This window comes from Ananas comosus, linkage group 16, assembly GCF_001540865.1.
Source record: "Ananas comosus cultivar F153 linkage group 16, ASM154086v1, whole genome shotgun sequence".
In the NCBI taxonomy this organism is placed as follows: domain Eukaryota; kingdom Viridiplantae; phylum Streptophyta; class Magnoliopsida; order Poales; family Bromeliaceae; genus Ananas; species Ananas comosus.
The window spans coordinates 8,388,480-8,409,329 of NC_033636.1; the positions used below are offsets into that span (position 1 = coordinate 8,388,480).

Here is a 20,850-nt window from a genome sequence, read left to right on the forward strand (position 1 = left end):
TAGTAGTCATTGGCGTGTCACATGAATTAAGTTACCGGTTTTTGGATGCTCGTGTTTACTAAATCTCCGAATGTAATAGCTTTTGTTTACCTTCTGTTGCCTTGTGTAAACGATGAATTTTGTAAGATCGAGTTGTGATATATATATATATTTATATCACTCCGATGATACGATAGCTTTCGTGCCTGGGCAGTCACTGTGGTCGAGCAACCGCTACAATACGCTGGGCAAGTTTGGCATCTAGTCGAGGCAATTGGCTGGACTCCGGTCTCATAGCCTTCCTGGCTCTTTTATTTGCCATGCTAAACCATGCTATAGTAAACGGATCTGTGTGCTTCCCCGAGTTTTAGTTGCTGTCTTTTATTTTTAGAATGTTTTACGTTATTATACTGTAATTTTAAGATTTGGTTTGTATAAGTAGAGCAAGGGGGATATGTGATATTTCTTGGGACGTATTTTTGGAGTGGAGTAGACCTATAGAGATGTGGCAATTTGAATGTTTGCCGAGTGATGCGGGTGACTTTAGAGAACTGAGACTCGGGTAAGCTATTTATCGGTTTGCTTTAGCTAGTGGTTTGTTCTTTTAAATCGCAGCTCCCTGAGGCTCTTCGCTGAGGTCTAGTTCCAATTGCCTGTTCTAGCTGGTGAAGCTTTTAGGGTTCGTAGCTTTTGCTGGACCTTGGTGCGTTCCGAGGGACGAAGGCTATCGTCTCTTGGGATTGAGAGCTAGAGAGAGAGCGATATATATATCTATATATACTACGCTATACTACTACTCTATACTCTATTTACCTGAGCCCCTACTAAGGTCTCACACTCTAATCGAGACACCGTCCTTTGCCTATGTTTCTCTAGGTTACGGCCCCGGCTCCTAACCTAATACTACTCCCGGCAATTACTCTCATGGTAGACGCCGTTGCCGTTTGCGCTACGTTCCCGGGCGTGGCGGCTCGGCCGGTTCCCTAGCCCCTGTAGAGGACTCCGCCGAGCGTTGCAAGTTCGGGTACTGGACCAAGCCTTTTGGTTTCCAAACCTGAGCAGGTTACGAGATTAAACACCGTTTCGTAGTGAAAAGGTGCACCATCTCAGGTGAGATTAGTGTGGTTTCTACCTTGAGGATCAGCGTCGCTTAATCATTAGTCGCTACTATGGTTGACGGCAGTTGCCCTAAAGAGAGGTAGGAAGGCGCTGATTATTCGTATTACTTTTTTGTTACACTAAACATACTTTTTTTTATTTTATCGGACATATTCAACACCTAGCCCACATCAAAAGAAATTTATTTAAATTGCTCGTTACTCATTATTACTCTGAATTTTAAAGTCTTGAGCTTATGGTCGATAGTTTAAGAATCGATTGACGCGATCTATTTTACCCACGTTTCTTAGACGTTACGAGTAAAACGTTGGATCGAACTTTGGTTATGATTTTTAAGTTATGGTCTCCTCGATATATTGACCGTCAAGTAGATCATCCAGCGCTCAATTAAGCACAAACCGACACTTTACTGGACATTCTAGCTAGCGGTCCGTTTATTTATTCGACTTATACTCGACCTTAATCGAACGAACACAATCGGAGTTATATCGAGTTACGATGATAAACCTAGAATACGGTTGCGTTTGTATTTCTCCGGCTACGACTTTCGTTTGTAATCTACTCTCTTTATATGATTGTGAAATTATCTTGTAACTTTTTAAAAATAGTCATAAATTATTTTTTATACCCATGTTCTCTATGAATTAGTACTATGGCCGTGTATGGTTTAAAATTTATCTATAACTTTATTTTCTAGCAGATTTTTGACAGCTGATTTTATATAAAGGTAAGATTACAACGTGATCTGCATATTTTTTCCCTGTGTTTATGACATGCATGTAGCTTTTCATGTCTTTCTATAAAGCTGTGATTTAGAGTCTTTAGATTTCTATATTGTGTATTCTCAAGTCTGAAATTCTTAAATTTTTATATTAAGACTGTTCCATTTACTCTATTTTAACAACGTAACCACCGTTGTTTGTATTTTATAACTCTAAAACATTTAACTGTCTTATGAACTCGAGCAATGGCCTAGCTATTTACTTTGGGTCACTGCAGTCAGAATAGTACTATTAGTAACAGCCTCTTTACATTTTTTGATTCTACCGCTGTTATCCGGTAAATAACAACTCTACTAGTTTAATGATCGAGTTTTTGAGAATTGGGGTTTAATCACCATTATTATTTTTCGGGTCAGTTAATACTGACAATTTGTGATACTATAGTTAACATTGCTAGTTTCAGTAGTAATATTTGTCACGTATCTGGGATCTGGTAGTCGCCGTTTTCAGATTTGAGAGTTTTATAATCATAATTATATGTTCCAGTTCATATATTGCATAAAACGTTAGAGAAACTGTAGGTGCTGCATAGTACATTCACATCCTTATTTTGAACCCTCGAAATTTTCGGATCTTAAATGATCATCTTGTAGTATAATTCAAAGGTAATCGTCATTTTTATAATTTTTTGATATTTAATAACACGAATCTCTTTTTCTGTCATGCGATGAGCAAAGTACGTCCAACCTTACTGGTTGGTTATCAGGTGTACTCACTCCATAAGACCTAATTATGTCTCCACCTTCGGTTTTTTTTTTTTTTCTTAGTCCCCTAGGCGATACGACTCTCGTGTTGAAGGGTTTCGAAGATGAGTTAACGAACTCGAACCTGCGATGTTCGTGTCCATACAGGCTGTACCTACGTAGTGAGATTTTTAGCATAATGCCTCGAACTGGAAGGTTTACTGGGTGGCCGTGCCCGGTGATCAAGGTAATCAAACAATAAGCATCAGACGTTAGGAAAGGATGGGTAGGCGGTTAGGGTCTGTCTTAATTACAGTAGAGGGTCCAGTGCTCGGACTTGTGGGGGGTGCACGGCTAGCGATTTTCTTTAAAGTACTTATGCGTGGCATAACTTGTTTAATTACGTGTCATTAAAGGAGTTAGGGTTTCAANTATATATATATTCGAGCTTTTCGAGCTTTTCGAGTTTTTCGAGCCTAATTCGAACGAGCCGAGTAATACTCAAGCTCGGCTTGAAATGAATTTCGAGCCTTTTTTTTTTTGTTCAAGCTCAGCTCATTTAATTTCGAGTCGAGCTGGAGCGAGCCAAATATCAAGTTGAACGCGAGTCGAATGCGAGCCGGCTTGCTCATTTGCCAGCCTTACAAGGGACAAAGTTTCTCCCACAGAGACGTCAGCTGATTAATCAAATAACAATCACGGATTAGATCAATTTGGGTCCTTGTAAAGATCGCTTCATTCCTAATCTCCCAAGTGACCCACTAGCAGGCTATAAGTTCAGATAGCCCTTTGCTCGTGAACAACGTTTTTTCCATTCCATCTGTCCTAGACCGTATACACATCATTGCCTAAATCTCCTGGTTGGACATTCTCTAGTGACGTCACTATGAGAAATTTGAAGAACATGCATTGAGAAAAAAGGTGGTCTATTGTTACCCCTTCAGTCCCACACAGTACGCAGTTCGTGTTGCCCAGCCAGTCTTTTTTTAATAAGTTATATGTAGTAAGGTATTTTTTTCTTGAGAACGAGCCAGCAGAACATTTTCACACTTAATATAAAAATTCATATTAAATATTAAACAAAAGATAAAGTTTCACCATGAATGGTGGCATTATCGCGTAAATATCTCGAACTCCGGTGGCAAATCCCTTCAACATCGTAACTAACAAAACTGCTTGTATTACATGCCATTCATAGAAGCACGTTCATACACGCAACGTAAACTCTCGCGCATAAGAAAGCTCTGCGCAAGCATGTTCCACGCCGTCCGATCACCTCTAGATCAAGATTCGACGGCGGATGATGAATCCCCATACAACAATTATGCACACTATCCGAAACCGAAGCTACGACGCGCGCGCGAAGCGCCTGCATTATGATTTAAAAAATTAAATACATTGAAGTCGAGTTCGAAGTTCAAATTTAGTCAATTAAAGATAATATTTAGAAATTATTTATAAATAATTTTTTAAAAATTATTACAATATCTACCAAAAAAGACACAAAAATAACTAGTAATAGAGATACTATCATACTAAATAAAATTTATCAAAATTTTTATTGGATTAATTAATTGCACTAATAACTCCGAACTTTTGCTAAAATTTCAAAATTGGCCTCAGTTCACTCAGTTTATTAAACTTATGGAATTGGCCCACTGTATCACAGACTATTTGTAAATAAATTTAATATAAATAAATTTAAACAATTTAGAGCTTTATTAAAACATATTTAATTTAATTGCATATATATTCCTACAAGGCAATGAGTAAATTATAAATTCTAAACAAATTTTTGCAAAAGTAGACAATCAAACTGCAGAGATAAATAAATTTATATATTTTAGAATTTTAGAGGAGTGTATTTAAATAATCAAAACTTTATATAGATACGTTTCTAATTTTAAAATTCTACAGGGATACGTATGTAATTATTCATCGCCTCTATCTGTATTACTCTCTCTCTACGTACTCACACTTTCTCTCTCTACTCTCCTCGATCGAATGCTCGCGAAGAAGATGGTCTCCGCCAACGCAGTTCGCTACGTCGTCGGCATCATCGGTGCGCATACCCTCCTTGATCGAAACCCTAACCCTAATTCTCTCTCTCTCTCTCTCTCTCTCTCTCTCTCTCTCTCGATTTCTATCTACTCCATTAACCCCTCTTCGTTCTCGATCGATGTCCGTTTCCCCCAGGCAACGTGATCTCCTTCGGATTGTTCCTCGCCCCCGTGTAAGCGCTTCGCCCCTCCAAACCCCCGAATCGAACGATCCCGACGCGTTAGGGTTTTCGATTCCCCGATCGTGTTAGTTGATTTCAATGTGCGCGCGTGTGTTACTTTGTGTGTGTGTATATGTATGTGTGTAGGCCTACGTTCGCGAAGATATGGAAGAGGAGAGCGGTGGAGGAGTTCGCGCCCATCCCCTACCTAGTGGCGCTCCTCAATTGCATGCTCTGGGTGTTCTACGGCATCCCCGTCGTGCACCCCCACAGCATCCTAGTCACCATTAATGGCGTCGGCTTCATTCTCGAGTCCCTCTACCTCCTCACCTTCTCCGCCTTCTCCCCCAATCGCCTGCGCGTGAGTAATTAATTAATTTGTATTTTGCTTCGATGAATTGTGGAAATTAATTAATTTTGTTATTATTATATAATCTATATATATATATGTTTGATGTGAGTGATCTATGATACTTATTTAAAAGTTTAAATTTTTATGAGTGACGAACACCTTTTCAATTCATGTGAAATGTCAGTTTATTAAAATACTGTTCTTAATTTACTACCTTTTAGTTTTTAATTATATTGGTAACGAGTTGAGAATATATAAAAATTAATTACTGTCTAATTTGAGTCCATGTTTTGAGCCTATATAATAAAATTAATTACTGTCTAATTTGAGTCCATTTTTTTATTAGTTTGATCAAAATATTTTTTAATACTTAAAATTTAAGAGAGTTTTATGAACTCTGATGGAAGAGACGTAAAGTATATGTGTAATTTTCTTTCTTCATATTCAAGTGAACCTTGCGAATATCTTAGAACACATCCAATAGTTAGTAAGATTTTAATTTCTTTATATGTGATGTACAAATACGCCCCGCAATAATTTTCCGAAAATCTCTCGTATAATATTTTGGAATTGTTTTTGGATATATGTCATATATTTTTGGGTGCAGTTGAAGGTGCTGAGGATACTCTCTGTGGAGCTATTGTTCATGGGAGGGGTGATTCTGGGTGCGCATACCCACGAGAAGAGGTCGCTTATCGTGGGGGTGCTCTGCATCATCTTTGGCACGTGCATGTACGCCTCCCCCTTGTTCATCATGGTAAAATAAAATAAAAACACTCTCCTTTGTTTGTTTTAATCTCTTTCTCATGATCATTATCATATTTACATGCCTAATTACTTGTTTGATAGAGTAGGTTTTCTAATTTGGGAAGTCGACAAGTGAGTGCTGTGTGCTCATCTTTTTAGATCTTTTGTTTAATATATGTTTAGACCATTCTCTGTGGATATTCTTTATGTGGTATCAGAGTTAATACATCGTCCCATGAGGTCGTAGATTCGATCTTCCAACTGCAAATTTCTCTGTCTTTCATAAAACTTTTCTTTCTTATCCTTTCATATCTATCATGCATGTGAGAAGAGTTTTGAATATATATATATTTTTTTGATCCTCTGGGCTTTCTAATTGAAGGGATTTCATTGAAACAACTAAAATATTAGGTCCCAACTGCAAAATTTACCTCCTAAACATGAATTGAAGACTATGGCGATTTAATTATTTACTTGTGTTGGACTTATTTTGATTGTTTATTCTATTGATGGGTAGTAACAATTTTTTTCTATCCAACATTCCAATTAACTAGAGACTTTTTTCTTTTCTGTACATATAGTGGTCAGTGGATTAAGCTAATTATATGAAAGAGTCAACCTTTTTAATTTTATTAGTGCAAGTAACAGGCAGAGAAGGGGAGGGGGAGCGGGGTGGGGGGTGTTTGGCTAGAACATGTTCTGAATCAAATACAATTCATTAAATAATCTTTTATGCTTAAATATTTCTTCTTCTTCATTTTTGACAAATTGCTGATTACTCATTTATCCGCCGCAGAAACTCGTATCCCATACCAAGAGTGTGAAGTTCTCCTTAGTTGACTTCCTCAACGGCATTTGCTGGACGATCTATGCCTTCTTCCGCTCTCTCTCTCTTTCTCTATACACCACGAGGAGGACTCGATGCTTGCTTTTGCTTTTTGTAGCAGCAGTTTCCCACTCACTGGAACTTAAGAAGCTACTGAGAAGCACTGATTCATCAAGTACTATATTATTAGGAAATATTAATGAAGTTTGATCCTTTCTCTACTTTATTCGTTTTCTTAGCTATTAACTAAGGCCTCATTTGACATCTTTGTGGCTTTTTTTTTAATCTCTTTTAAAATGGAATTTTTAAATTAAAAAAAGAGCGCACAACGGATGATAGATTACTTGCAATTCTTCCGTCCAAAAATGCAACTTTTTTTTGCTTAACATAGTCAATCATAGCACAAACATGGAAGTCTGTTCACCTGCTTTGAATTATATAAAATTAGTGTTTAAAAGCTTTAAAAAAACAATCAACAATGCTAGACGAGACCTAAGCGTGAACAAGAGTGATCTGCACTACTTTGGTGTACACGAATGCACATTAGCTGTGTATCTTCTTTTAGTAGTTAATTTTGATACTGGCAGATAAATTCATTGAATACGATCACTATTTTACTAACTATTATGCATGGCTCTGTTAATATCACTTCCCCTTTTAGAATATGTTTGCTCGTACCAATAAAGATAGGATAACTAGTTTACTTCTCAAATGTTCTGCAATGCAGTTGAGACGAGTTTTGCAAACACACGTGCTCTTTGGAACCCTCTGATTGGGCATGATGGGAGGTTCATTGCTTGTTCTGGAAAGAATCTTTTTGCGTTCGACAGGAACGGGTCGGTTGCATGGATTGTTCCTCTCTATTATGTGTGCCGAAAAGATATAAGCCCGGTACGCGACGAAAGAGGAAACGTAAGTTGTGTGTTATTTGAGAATGTCTTTTGTTGTGATAATAAACCTGAAATGGCATAGCTCGAGGAATACTGAAAACCACAACAGTTCTTTTTCTCCTGAGATTGTACAATTTGAGAAATTAATTTGATGAAAAAGATTGATAAAGTAATTTGTTGAGTAGTTTTTAAAGTGATATTCCAATAAATAATAAAAATATTAGGCTCAGTAAACAAAACATATTTAGGACTTCCCTTTCGGTAATTATTAATATACAAATTTGATGCTAAGGCATTTTCTTATTTGTATTTATGCGTAACTGAAGCTTATATGTACTAGTTTAAAGTTTTTGTCATTGTTGGTTTCAATAATATTTATTCTGCAGGTATATTTGATAGCTGGAGAAAGGGTTCTGAGAATAACTCCATCCAAAATTGGCACCGCCGAGCCTCCGTTGGAAATATTTTACAGCCATAATTCAACTAGGTTGGTTTCAGAGGAAATTATCGGTCTCGCAATTAGTGCCAGTTATGCATCTTTATTCATAACTATTAGAAATCGTGGGCTTTTTGCGTTCTTGCTGCGCGGTGAGCTTCTATGGAGTGCCGGGCCAATGCTTCATCGGTTCGGCTATCGCCAGGGCTGCAAGAAAAACACATCGGATTGTTATTTTAATTCGGGCCCTGTTGTCGATCGATGTGAGGGAACTCTTTATGTAAGATCTCATTCTATCGCTTGCTTTGATGGTTACACTTTCTCAATTCTCATCAATTAGCTATTCATCGCATACATTTCGTGCACGCTAGAGTTCATGAGATGTATGTGCATTTTAGATGCAACTCTGACAATTTAATTTCTGATACTCATTATATATAATCTAACATATTTCGTTTTTCTGTATTTTTGTGTAATTCGAACAATTTCATTTGAGTCTGTGACACTCCAAACATTTATTCCTTGCTTTAACAACTTGGTAATATATAATTCATTGCCTACTAGTGATGCTTAGATGGTTATCTTTATTTGTAGATATCGAACACTAAAGGGCAGCTCTATTCCTTGTATATCCGCAGCCCCCAATTCAGATGGATCCAAGACTTGAGTTCATTTGATACTTTGATGACGATTACGGCTGGAAATAACGGCCGTTTGTATGTCATTTTCCCCAGAAAAGCTATGTTGATGGCGCTTGATGTTTCCACGGGAAGCATTTTGTGGCAGCATCCTGTTGGCCCTTTAAGTGGAGAAAAAAGTTTTCCAATTGTCGATTCCAATGGTAAGAATCCTTTCACATTTTCGTATATTTTCAGAAAAAAGGAGGTTTTTACATGTAGTTTAACTCGAGTGAAGTGCCTTCTGCTAATACATATGCGGATAATGTTCCTAGAACAGTTTTCCACTCATGAAAGCATTTTCCAGTTATTTTTTTCAGCAAGTCCTAGAAGTGTTTTCCATCTTTTGAGGAAAAGTGGCCTTTTGATTCTGCAAGTAGATTATACAAAAAGGCAATTAGTTAAACAAGGAATGCATCGTTGTTCACTTCGATTACTCTCTATTTTTCAGCCATTTTCCTTTTATTCCATCAAAATGGCACTCTGAGTCAATTTCTATTGGTTTCTTCGGACGACCAAATTTCTCTCTCTCTCTCTCTCTCTCTCTCTCTCTCTCTCTGAGAATAAATAACTAAATACTCGAGTTGTTATATTTACACTGATTAAAAAGGTTGGATATCCATTGGCTCATTGGATGGGAACCTATACTCAATCTCGCCAAATGGTGATACGAAGAAGTTCCTCGAAGCAACTTCCACTGATTCGGTAATTCACGCAAGTCCAGTCGTTGACTGCTCAGGATTTTCAGTATACGTCTCTCAGACCGTGATGGAGGCAAAGTCGAGCCGCACTGTTGATAATTATACTTACATATCTGCAATGAAGCCATTAAGTGTTTTATTTACGCTGTTAGCTCCAGCTACCGGAACCATCTATTGGACCGGACAGTATCCTGGTAAATTTTCTTTTATTTTATATTAGTGGTTACATTTACATCTCCCAAAATTGTGTTTCACCGCTAAACTGTTGGTCAATTTGTCAGGTGAAATGTCATCCTTGTTGTCAAGGAGCGACCTTCGCTACTTTGTGCTCGACGAAAGAATCTTTCTTACTGTTCTATCAGCAGCAAGTAAATCTTCTATTCTTATTCTTAACTGTCGTTGCGCTGATCTTTTCATTGTTTCTTAAATAGTAGTGAATCAGAAATACTGGACCGTAGAGAGCAGTACAACACAAAAAAATATGACTTATGGTTTTTCTCGGTGTATAGAATTTTTTTAAGTTATGATTTTATACTTGCATGTGCATCAACATCCTAGAAAGCGAATAAATCCACTAAAGGCGCCGATATACTTTTTTCTTGTGCAATTCCGTTGTGAAGAAGCTGGATCTCATTTTCGCTACCAAAGAATTTTTGAAAACAATACTCGAACTGCAAACTTTCCTGATTGATTTTGTTCTTAATGCAGGGAAAGGCAACAATCTACCATGCTACACTACAAGTAACTCTTTACTGCCTTGTTAATTGTACATATTACTTATCGACTCATTAGTCATTACTGTAGTAAAAAATGTGTTATTTTCTTTTTATTCTTCTAGGACAAAGAATTGCTTGGACCTGCTCACAAGCGAAACCCAAAATTGCAACCACCGACATCGGTGAATTACCATTTATTTCAAAATGCTTTAACATTCGTAAATATGCTTTGACCTCTTGGTCGTGCCGTTACCACTTTTAAACTTGTCTTGCTAGGTGACGACAAAGCAATATTGCTATTCTTGTTCTTCCAACTTGTGATCGTAATCATATTAGCCGTAATTGTTCGTTTCTGCTGCATCTTCTGGCGAAAGAAGAAGCTGCAAGGTGCTGGCCTTCAGAGGTTCCTAGAGAAGAGAGTTAAGTTCCTAAGATCCATACCATCTTTAACTACCATTTTTCATACAATACTTACTCTATTTCCCCTTTTTCTTATGTAGAGATCTCTCCATATTAGGCGGAAAACATTAAACAAGATCATCTCGGAGCTAGAACAAAAGGCGGCGGAAGACGCCACAGCGCCCAACGAAGCCTTAGAGCAGTTGGGAGAAATCGTGAAAGCAAAGGAAGGCGTGGAGAGAAAACTGTCAACTTCCTACAGCCTCGGCAGGGACAGAATAGGCGCGAAGCAAAGGCCTACTATACTGCCATTGTACAACGGCAAGGCGAAGAGCCACTCATTCCACAGCACGAGGACAGAGAGCGTGACGATCTTTAACACACTGAGCAATACCTCGACGTCAGAAGAGGGAGAAAGCAGCAGCAGCAGCAGCAGCAGCAGCAGTTACAAAAGCGAGGGCGGGAATAGTGATAGCAGCGAGAGAGACGAGAATTTGCGAAGAGACGCAGAGACGGAATCGAATGTGAAGGGTAAAGTTGCGGAGGCCGTGCCGTCGAGAAGATCTACCGAGATTGAGGAAGAATTGGCGATCGATCCGATGTATGTCGAGAAGAAGATTGAGAGCAGTGCTCATTTGGAACATGAGGAGCAATTGAAGCATGGCTTTGGCGGTGATAGAAGGATGTGGTTGAAGAGGAGGAGAACTATGTCATCAACTAACTGAAGTGAGAATTAATAACTTCCACGGACATGTGCAGTAACATATTCCAGGTTGTAATGGATGATCATGTTGTATATTTATTCTGTATGTTATTGGATTTTCATGAAGTAGTTCATTTGAGCATGTGACTACATGAAGAGAAAAGTACAAACGGCTCAAATTCGAGTTGTTGGACCTGGAAAATAAACAAGCCGGGCTCGGGCTAGCTCTTCAAAGTCCGGTCCGGCCCGGATATAATAATGTATATTACATAGTTATGTATATATAACTATATTGCGTCTGTTCGTCCCCGTTTGCATTTGCGGCACTCAATCACGTAGAATGGTTTATTTGGGAAAGCTTTCCGAGCATTCTCAAAAAGCCGTGCCAAACAGGACCATTGTCCAGTAAGTGTACAGTGTACTTTTTTTACTCTTGCACACGAGTAATGTGGCTTATATTTTTGTACAAGTGTAAAACTCATGTATTGAAACAAGAATAATTTTTTTTTATAAATATATTACTGCTCAAAGCCCGGCCCGTAGTGACACGGGCTCGGGCCTGTTATGCGACCCGTTAAACCGAGACGGCCTAACCGGCCTGAGGCCCGGTTCGGTAGGCCCGAGCAAAGCCCGGTCCGGTTTGGTCCGGTACATGAGACACCCGAACAAGTTAAGAGAGGAAGAGCTTCTTTCGAGCTGCTCTAATGGCGATTCTCCCGAACACCTCTCGTTCCCCCTCTCCCCTCTCCCCTGCCTAGAAACCTCACCTCCTCTCTCTCTCTCTCTCTCTCTCTCTCTCTCTCTCTCTCTCTCTCTCCACGATAAATACCCTACGAAATCGATCACCAAACCAGCAATGGCGTCGGGGGACTCCGAGAAGCGGCTCCAAAAGGTTATGGACAAGCTCTACCACTTCCCCAAGCCGAAGCCCTCCCCCTCCAGGTCCCTCTTCCTCCGAAACCCTAGCTTTTGATCTCTCTTTGGCTATTTTTTAGGTTTATATGCTGCGATTTGCTGATGAGATTTGAGCTAAATGAGTTGGTGTTGATTCTCGTGTGGAGATTAGCTCTGTGGAGAGAGGGAAGAAGGTGGAATGGGGGCCGAGGTTTGGATTTGAGAGGGGTTTGAGGGTTCCATCTGCGGCAACGGCGATCGCGATGCTCGGGCCCGCACCGCCGTGCCGGCCGTGGGATCGGGGGGATCTCCTGAGGCGGCTCGCCACGTTCAAGGCCATGACCTGGTTCGGAAAACCTAAGGTTTGGATTCGTTTCTCATTTGTTGCAAAGCATCACTTTTGCGTGTGGTAGATTTTCTTATCTGAATTATACTCTCGTCGTGCGATTAATGAGGATGGTTGCAGCTGCTCAAATTTTCTTTCTTGTGGTAATTAGATAATGAAAAAACAATGTGATTTTTATGTTCCCAGGTTAATTAGCCTGTGTAAGTTGTGGATCGGGTGTAGTTTTCTTTTTGTAGAAAGACAATGAGATAATGAGAAAAATTTCTGAGAAAAGGTATTTTTAGTCACTGCTTTCGATGAAATGGGTGTTAAAAGCAATGGTCTTTTTGGCGTGGCTTTAAAGCTCTCTAATTGATTATCAGAGGAGCTCTCTAATTGATTATCAGAGGTCGCTAATCTTTTCTGTGATATTCCTGTAGTATATTGCCAGGCAGATAATAAGCATTTGAATTTGTGTCCTTGATTTGTGAGTTCTATTTCTTCTTCCAACTCAAATATCTTGTGGGCGGTGTGAAAGCAATTATTAGATGAGAGAAAACAATTATTAGATGAGAGAAAATGTATTTTATACAAGGGTACAAGAGGTATTTCTTGACTGCCAACACTTTTAAATAGTTCTTGCATAATTGATTCTTACCTTTCCAGAATTTGTTTCCACTTATGTTGCATAGACGTGTGTATATGGGACACAAATATGACATGATAATACCGAAGGATACGACAAAATCTAGAAATCTAAGATATAACACATAAGAGAGATGGGAATACATATATCTGGATGTTAGATGATATAAAGCAGCAACGACATAAGATATTGAGATTTTGTTCATACAGAATCTTGAGCTTTATCGATTATGAACCCATGATGTGAGTCTTATCTGAACATGAGTAAGATAACTTATATCATAGGTTTTTGGAGCTGATCCAGTTAAGAATAACTCTAGCCCAAATTAAAACTAAAAAGGCCATCATATGCCTCACATGTATCCCTTGTGTGTCTCCTCGTGCATCCCTAGTGCATCAGGGCATTTTTCTAAACTCTCAAAATATTGGATACAAGGTGAAGTATTTGACGTATTTTGGAATGTTTTGGTATCCACGACGTATCTAATATGAATAAAAGGGAGCTAAAGCCTAGTATCTGTGCATCATCGGTTTCCATTGCATGAATGGCTAACTTTATGTGCTTAAGCAATATTCAGTTGGTTGTCGTTCATGCAGGTTGTCAGTCCAATCAATTGTGCACGTAGAGGCTGGATTAATATAGAGGTGGATGTCATAACTTGTGAGGCATGTGGGGCACGACTCCTATTCTCTACTCCATCTTCTTGGTCGCTACAACAAGGTATGTCCACATGGATGCATCACTCTGGAATATTACGGAGCTTGGTTTTAAGTGCCCGTCGGCACGGGCCATATCCATCGTGCCGTACCGTGCCAACAAGATACCGGCACGATGCAGGCCCCGTGCCGATGGCACAGTTCAAAACCCTTTATTTTTTAAATTAATAAGTAATTTCCTCAATAAAGTTCAAAAGATGTGATAGAAAGACGTAATAAATAGTTAGAATATTTTGTTGTTAAAGAAAATAAATATTTAATGCTATTATGTGTCGGCACACAAAAATTTTTTTTGACTGGCACGCATCTGTACGGCTCGGCACGTACTGTGTCGTACCGTGCCGGCAAGTTTCCGGCACGACCTCGTGCCACGACACTTAAATCCTTGATTAGGAGGTTAGGAGTACAAGGGTTGCTGTGCTTCTAATAGCACAGTAGCCATACTCTCTCTCTCTCTCTCTCTCTCTCTCTCTCTCTATATATATATATATATATATATATATATTTGAGAGAAAGGTAGCATCCTATCTGCTTCGTTTATTTCTTTTAGAAATAAACTTAGCTAGAAATGTGAATTAACTAGGATTCGAATTTGGGACCTTGGGTACCAACCATCAAGCACTTTGCCACTTGCACTAGGAAAAAAATTAGTACTCATGATCAATCGTATTTTTGTTAATTTTATATGTTCCATTTGCTTTGGCTTTTTACGCCTTACATTGCCTCGTTATTCATTTCGCTAAAACAATGTTAAATGCAGTTGAAAAGGCTGCTGCTGTATTCAGCTTAAAGCTTGATACTGGACATAAGCTGCTTTGTCCATGGATTGATAATATATGTGATGAAGCGCTAGCTATGTTTCCTCCATCACCTCCTCCAGTTCTAGTTGAGAGCTATAATGAACGCTCATCATCTCTCATGCGACTCGTGGCCCTTCCCGTGGTTTCGTCCTCGGCCATTGAATATATGAAGAGGAGGAGCCCTCAACTAGATCCATTCTTAAAAGAGCCTTCTCATTTATCAGTTCTCCTAAGAGGCGGAATCAAGATTGCTGATGGATTCAGAAGCAAGGATCTAGATGGTGTTGTTGAAGATGCAACTGCTGAGCTCTACTACCAGGTATGGGACTTCTTATAATTTCTTGGCCTTTCATAGCAATTATTAAATTAAACTAGAGATGTTCCCAATAGAGCTATCTATCATATCATATGTAATGTGCAATCTCTTATTTTGTTATAAGAACACTCTTTCGGTAAATCTGTTTAAGGATGTTACTTGACTTATAAAAGAGATCATTATTTACATTCAGCAATGAAGTTCCTGGTCCTGTGCATCCTCGGTTGAGGCTTTAGTCCTTGAAAGCAGTCACATTGCGGAGAAATATACAAGGGCAGGACCTTTCTATGAATAGTCCCTTCTAGAAACCTACTTTAGACCGTAAACCAGGCGTCGGCTTTTTTACTTGACCTTTTGACAATAATTTCTACTAATTTCCACATAGTCTATAACTAGTTTCTTTGTACATAACGCTAGTTTCAGTGATGGCATTCTCAAATGACCATTGTGCCACTAGCAATGTTTCATTATAATATTCACATGCTAATTCTTCAGCATTATCTTCTGGGTTCCAGAGGATTAAAGTACTGATAGATGTTGGTTAAAAATTGCATCTTCTAGAAGATTGAGGAACTTCGGTAATGAATTGCTTATTTTGCCATTAAAATGCTTTTGGTGACATATTTTGTTGAATGTGTGGTCACTTTGCTTCTTGTGGACAAATATACAATGAAGGCTAAGTTTCACTGGTTGAGTGCTTGTTTTCACTCCTTGCAGTTGTTAGCTTATTGGCAGCAAATACAATAATTAATGGATACCTAATTTCCAACTTTCCATGTCAGGTTGTTATATCTGTTGTTAGACTCTTTTACGTTTATGGTTAGTTATTTTATTTTATTTTAATTTCAAATACCATGCCTTTGTAGCAGCCAAGAAGGTTAGATGATCTTATCTTGGCATTTCATCTTCAAGCTAATTCTACACTTTTATTCTCAAGCAATAAGCACTCTTGTTGTTCTATTAATATCAACCCCAGGGGGACATTATTCTTTGTGCCACTTTAGTGCATGTTTTGTTATTCTTCTTCACTTCAATTCCTCCTTATAATGGACCTCCAAAAGCATGTACTTTGTATGGAACTGTGGTTCTTTTCTTTTTTGGTTCATGAAATAAGATTCTTTTATTACTTTCAGGCACTGAAGATTACCAGTTTATGTGGATGGGAACCTCGCCTGCTTCCCTATGCTGTTGACTCTTCTATCAAATCCGGTCCCTCTACAAATGCTACTTCCATATCTGAACCATCAGAAAAGCTACTTCATGAACAGAACAAAGGCATCACGGTATATGCATCACATCGACACGGTGAAGTTGAGGGAGAGGAATGCGACAATCCCATGCAACTTGATTACCAATACGATCCTTCTTCTGTTGTATTAGATTGCAAGTTTTGTGGAGCACGCGTGGCTCTCTGGGCTTTTTCAATGGTAGATCGCCCTTTGCTGCTTTTCAACTTTATTGCCGATTCTAGTAGCCAAGGTGAGGCAGATGCTCGTGTAGACCAAGTTAGCGGAATAGGAGCTCTGAGACCAGGTAGCTCAGGCTTAAGTTTGACCATCGCTGGTGGGCCTTCACCGACAAAACAAAAATTTCGACCGAGGGTTTCTTTTCCTGTAGTTAGCCGGCATCTAAGGGCCGAATTGAGCTCTAGCAGGAGTATCTTATCTCTTGAAAGTAGAAATTTGAAGAGTGATGATATCTTGAATCATCAAAAGAGTGTTGAGGGCGATCCTGGTATATTAGATGGTTCAGGTTCACCGAAGCTCAAAAGAAGCAGAGATGAGTTTCAATATGGGAGCACTAATGTCAATGCAAGTTCCAGTACAATCGGTGAGTTAAATGGTGAAAAGACTGGAGCTCTTGTTACCACCAATGTGGAAGGAAGCATGAGCTCCAATCCAAATACTGTTTTAACTGATAAGAATGCTGAGGAAAATCAGTCCGAACCCGTCACAAGATTAGAATTTCTGCACGAGGAAAGTGAAAATCATGCTTCAAGATTAGAAAATCTTTGTCATGGTAAATCTGAAAGTAGTCATGATGGGTCTATAAACACTACCTCCTCTTCTGTTATTAATCCAGCGAGCACAGATAACAAAAATCATGAAGAAGGTGAGAAGAATTTTAATATCCAAAACCCGGTGGATGAAATCGGAAGTAATCAGAAGACTACTGAGTTCACGAAGATGGTGGCATTATCCAGCGACAAGGAATCAGATACAAACCAAGCATCTGGTAAGGGATTAATTTTTTACCTTCTAACAGAATTAGGTGCTTCGATCTCATTCTAAGCTCTCGCTAAGAAGATCAAACAGTTATAACACAATCATTTCAACACGAATTATGTGGAAAAAGTGCAGGTAATAATATGTGGAAAAAGTGCAAATCACCTCCTTGTACTTGGAGCTTTGTTTCAAGTATCTTTCTTGAACTCTAATTTGGGCAACCAAACTCAAAAGTCCACAAGGGGCACTGCCCAAATCAAAATTCCAGCAGCAGACATTTAAAGTTCGATGGGAGCTTTTGCTGAAATAAATAATTTAAGGACATTCTTGCATCCAAGCTCAAACATGGGGGGTGAATTTTCATTTTAACTTCATAATTACACTAGCCAGCCAAGAGATATTCGTACAAATGTTGCTGGCTTCAGTTTAACGTTGGTTTATGAAAGAAATGAGCTACTCTCATCCATTCCATTGTTAGGTTATTTTCTATCCAGAAGACATACAAATCTTGAGAATTTCTTCAAATAAATCTTTTCCCTTAATTTCTCCATTGGGCTTCTTCTAAATCTTTTTTACTTTCCCGGTATTCTTTTGTCAGGTCTGCTAATTTAAGGTTCAACCAAATTCATGAGTTGAGTTATTGTTATGATATGACATGTCATAAGATTGTTTGTGAACAAGCTGAACCTTGTGCATACCTACTCCAAAATTCAAAGGAACAATGCTAAGAATATCTGGACAACTTTGTGCATCAAATATTTTCTATACAATTACTGCTAGCATCAACTGATGATACTTGTATTATTTTGTCATGAAATACAATGCAGAAAAATCTGTGCTTACTATAGGTTGTTTCAAGTAGGCAAAATGAGTGATCTCTCAGTAATGTGCTCTGCGATGCCTCTGTAGTCAATCTCATTAATATGCTTGTAATTAGGGAATGAATTTTTTTTTTAAAAAAAAATTCATCGTACTCTTGTTAGTAGAGCATCGAGGTGACAAAACTATTAAGAGTATTAATAGTTTTGATATGTCAGCCATTGTAAGTTCTAAGCTTTTTTGTCCACAGTGGCAAATAACATTTTAGCAAAGAATGGAGCTTCCTCTCCAACTAGTTGGTAACTTGGTATACAAGCTATTTGATGTATCTGAACTGTATCGGTAGCTCTACTTTGATATCTATAGTTAAAAGAAGCATCCCGTTAAAAGCAGCATCTCGCACATTAGAGATGGTACATTGCTATTCTGCTTATGTACTGTTTTCTATATATTATTTTTATCTCTTTATTCTCCTTATGAACTTGTTCATCAGTTCACGTCTACCATGTTTGGCGTCTTTTTTTTTTTTTTAATCTGATTTGAATTGCCTTAGTAAACTATGTATTTTATAACTTTTTTCTTTCGTACCTACCCACCTTGTCGAGATGGATATTATTTCTATTGGTTATTTATTTGCTACCCAAAAAATCTAATAGAAATATCAGACTCTGAAATTCACTGTCAATTGGTATTCTCCCTGATCAGGGAAAGCAATGTTGTGGAGTAAAATGAACGAGTTTGATCCAATCAAGCAACACAGGGTATTCTGTCCTTGGATTGCTCCTGATGATGGTGAACATTTGCCTGGATGGAAACTGACGCTTTTGGCTTTAGTCTCTCAAGAGAAAGAGAAAGAGAAAGCATCTACCAGTCACGCAGAAGTGGAGACTCACGCAAGCTTACTTGATGAGGTAATGGTGCTCTCTCTCTCTCTCTCTCTCTCTCTCTCTCTCTGTGTATGTGTCTACATACTGTATGGTTGAACACTCTTTTTTCTCCATCTGCGTAACCTGAATTATTTGTGGCATTTCAGGTGGATGATCCTGTTGCTTCAGTCCGAAAGCTTTTCATGTCACCGCCACCCAAAAGGCGGAAGAGCACTCATTGATCACACAATGATCCAACCACATTAATCAAGTTTGATATGTGCGCAGTTCAAGCCCATCACGAATGAGGGGACTCGAGAGCCCGTGTTGATTGGAGATGCGGACATCGATGCATACTATATGATGCTATTTACGCAACAGCTGGTTTGTTATTGTTGATCCGCCCCTCGAAAATCTGGATATACAATTGGCCATCTTATTTTACTGCTACTAGTAAAGATGAATGCACTTGATCGCGACTTCTGTAGTCTATCTCGACAAACCAGATACATTTTGAGATGTGAAACAAATTTTGTATGAAATGTATAAATATAGAGTGAGGATCTGAGAACTTTTCTATGTAGTTTTAGCCTCTTTAATTTGAACTGCAGTTGATCACATGCCAGTTGAGAAGGTTGTTAAAAAGATGTCTGTCGGCTGTTCCAAATCCAGCAAAGAAAGATAGTTTTCCAGTCTTTCGCGGGTCGATCTGTCTTGATCTTTGCTATGCTGAGACATTCCTTGAATTAGCTTACTTATGCAATCCTTTTGGTTAGAATTTGTCCATGATGAGTTTGTTTTAGATGGCACCTAGTCGGACAAAAATTTTATGGGCTTAGTTCCCAAACTAATTAGTTTGGGAACTGTGCGGATCGGCACCATGTGGCCCATCCGACGGCCACAGATGGATAGGAAAAAAAAAAAACCCTGTGTTTTTAGAAAGAGAGAGAGAGAGAGAGAGAGAGAGAGAGAGAGAGAAAGCAACTGAAAAAGGCATCTGTCGGATCGGTCATGTGGCGCCGATCCGCAAAATCTCTAAACTAATTAATTTGAAGACTATGTTCATAAAATTTTTGTCCCCCGTCAATGAATTATTATTATTTTTTCTGTTCTTTTGGTTACTTACCCTCCAAAGAATCTATTATTATATAATACTACTTATATTTTAAAATGCACGCTGATTGATCTGTAATGATCGACTAACTACTTTATACAGTGGTTGTTAATTGTCGATGTCGTGGGTTTTCAACATGATAATAAAGAGAGGATCACGCATCTGGCATGAGGTGAAGTGAAAAATTGCAACAAATCGCCTCTCACACAGCGGGAATGAGCGAACACACGTCCTCTTCAAACTCGTGAGGGCAAAGAAAAGAGGGTTTAAAAAAAAAAAAGAAGAAAGAAAACGAGAAGTACACTCCTCCTGAGGAAAGCCGTGTGGTAATGATATTTCAAATATTTTTCTTAATCTAAATGCATTCTAACCTACAACATCACAAGGCTCAATAAAAATTTTGGAATTTTAAAAAAAATTAATATCTTAACATCAAATAAAAATTAAATATTCAAAATTTACAACTTTTTAAGATGTGACCCTCTCGAATAATAGAGGGGTATTTTAGTCAATTCCAAGGAGGAAGTACCTGAACCTCCTTTTATTTTATTTTATCTTTTATAAAAGATGAAATTTCATCCACGAATGATGGCATTATCGCGTAAATATCTCCAACTCCGGTGGCAAATCCCTTCAACCTCGTAACTAACAAAACTGTTTCTGTTACATGCCATTCATAGAAGCACGTTCATATACACAACGTAAACCCTCGCGCATAAGAAAGCTCTGCTCAAGCGTGTTCTGCGCCGTTCGATCACCTCCAAATCATATCACCATTAGATTGGACGGCGGATGATGAATCCCCATACGACAATTATGCACGCTATCCGGAACCGAAGCTACGACGCGCGCGAGAAGCGCCCACATTATTATTTAAATATATTGGAGTCGAGTTGTT

The 20,850-nt window shown here is 38.6% G+C and overlaps 2 protein-coding genes across 3 annotated transcripts; both read left to right on the forward strand.

The window, feature by feature from the left end:
• On the forward strand, positions 4,541-11,741 carry LOC109722160 (protein GAMETE EXPRESSED 3). The gene is made up of 14 exons (XM_020250056.1): positions 4,541-4,625; positions 4,760-4,796; positions 4,932-5,145; positions 5,744-5,893; positions 6,680-6,884; positions 7,437-7,621; positions 7,986-8,315; positions 8,630-8,876; positions 9,323-9,607; positions 9,695-9,781; positions 10,122-10,154; positions 10,252-10,311; positions 10,406-10,548; positions 10,630-11,741. The coding sequence occupies exons 1-14, from the start codon at positions 4,568-4,570 to the stop codon at positions 11,251-11,253; spliced, it is 2,658 nt and encodes an 885-aa protein (XP_020105645.1). The 5' UTR covers positions 4,541-4,567; the 3' UTR covers positions 11,254-11,741.
• Positions 11,949-19,533, forward strand: LOC109722161. 2 transcript variants are annotated; one of them, XM_020250057.1, is made up of 7 exons: positions 11,954-12,173; positions 12,298-12,487; positions 13,693-13,816; positions 14,573-14,931; positions 16,062-17,163; positions 18,678-18,883; positions 19,006-19,533. In XM_020250057.1, exons 1-7 carry the CDS (start codon positions 12,088-12,090, stop codon positions 19,078-19,080), a joined length of 2,142 nt encoding a protein of 713 aa, XP_020105646.1. In that variant the 5' UTR covers positions 11,954-12,087; the 3' UTR covers positions 19,081-19,533. The 2 variants fall into 2 exon arrangements, with proteins under 2 accessions (XP_020105647.1, XP_020105646.1); XM_020250058.1 differs by lacking the exons at positions 18,678-18,883; positions 19,006-19,533 and adding an exon at positions 17,289-18,480 and having other exon boundaries at positions 11,949-12,173.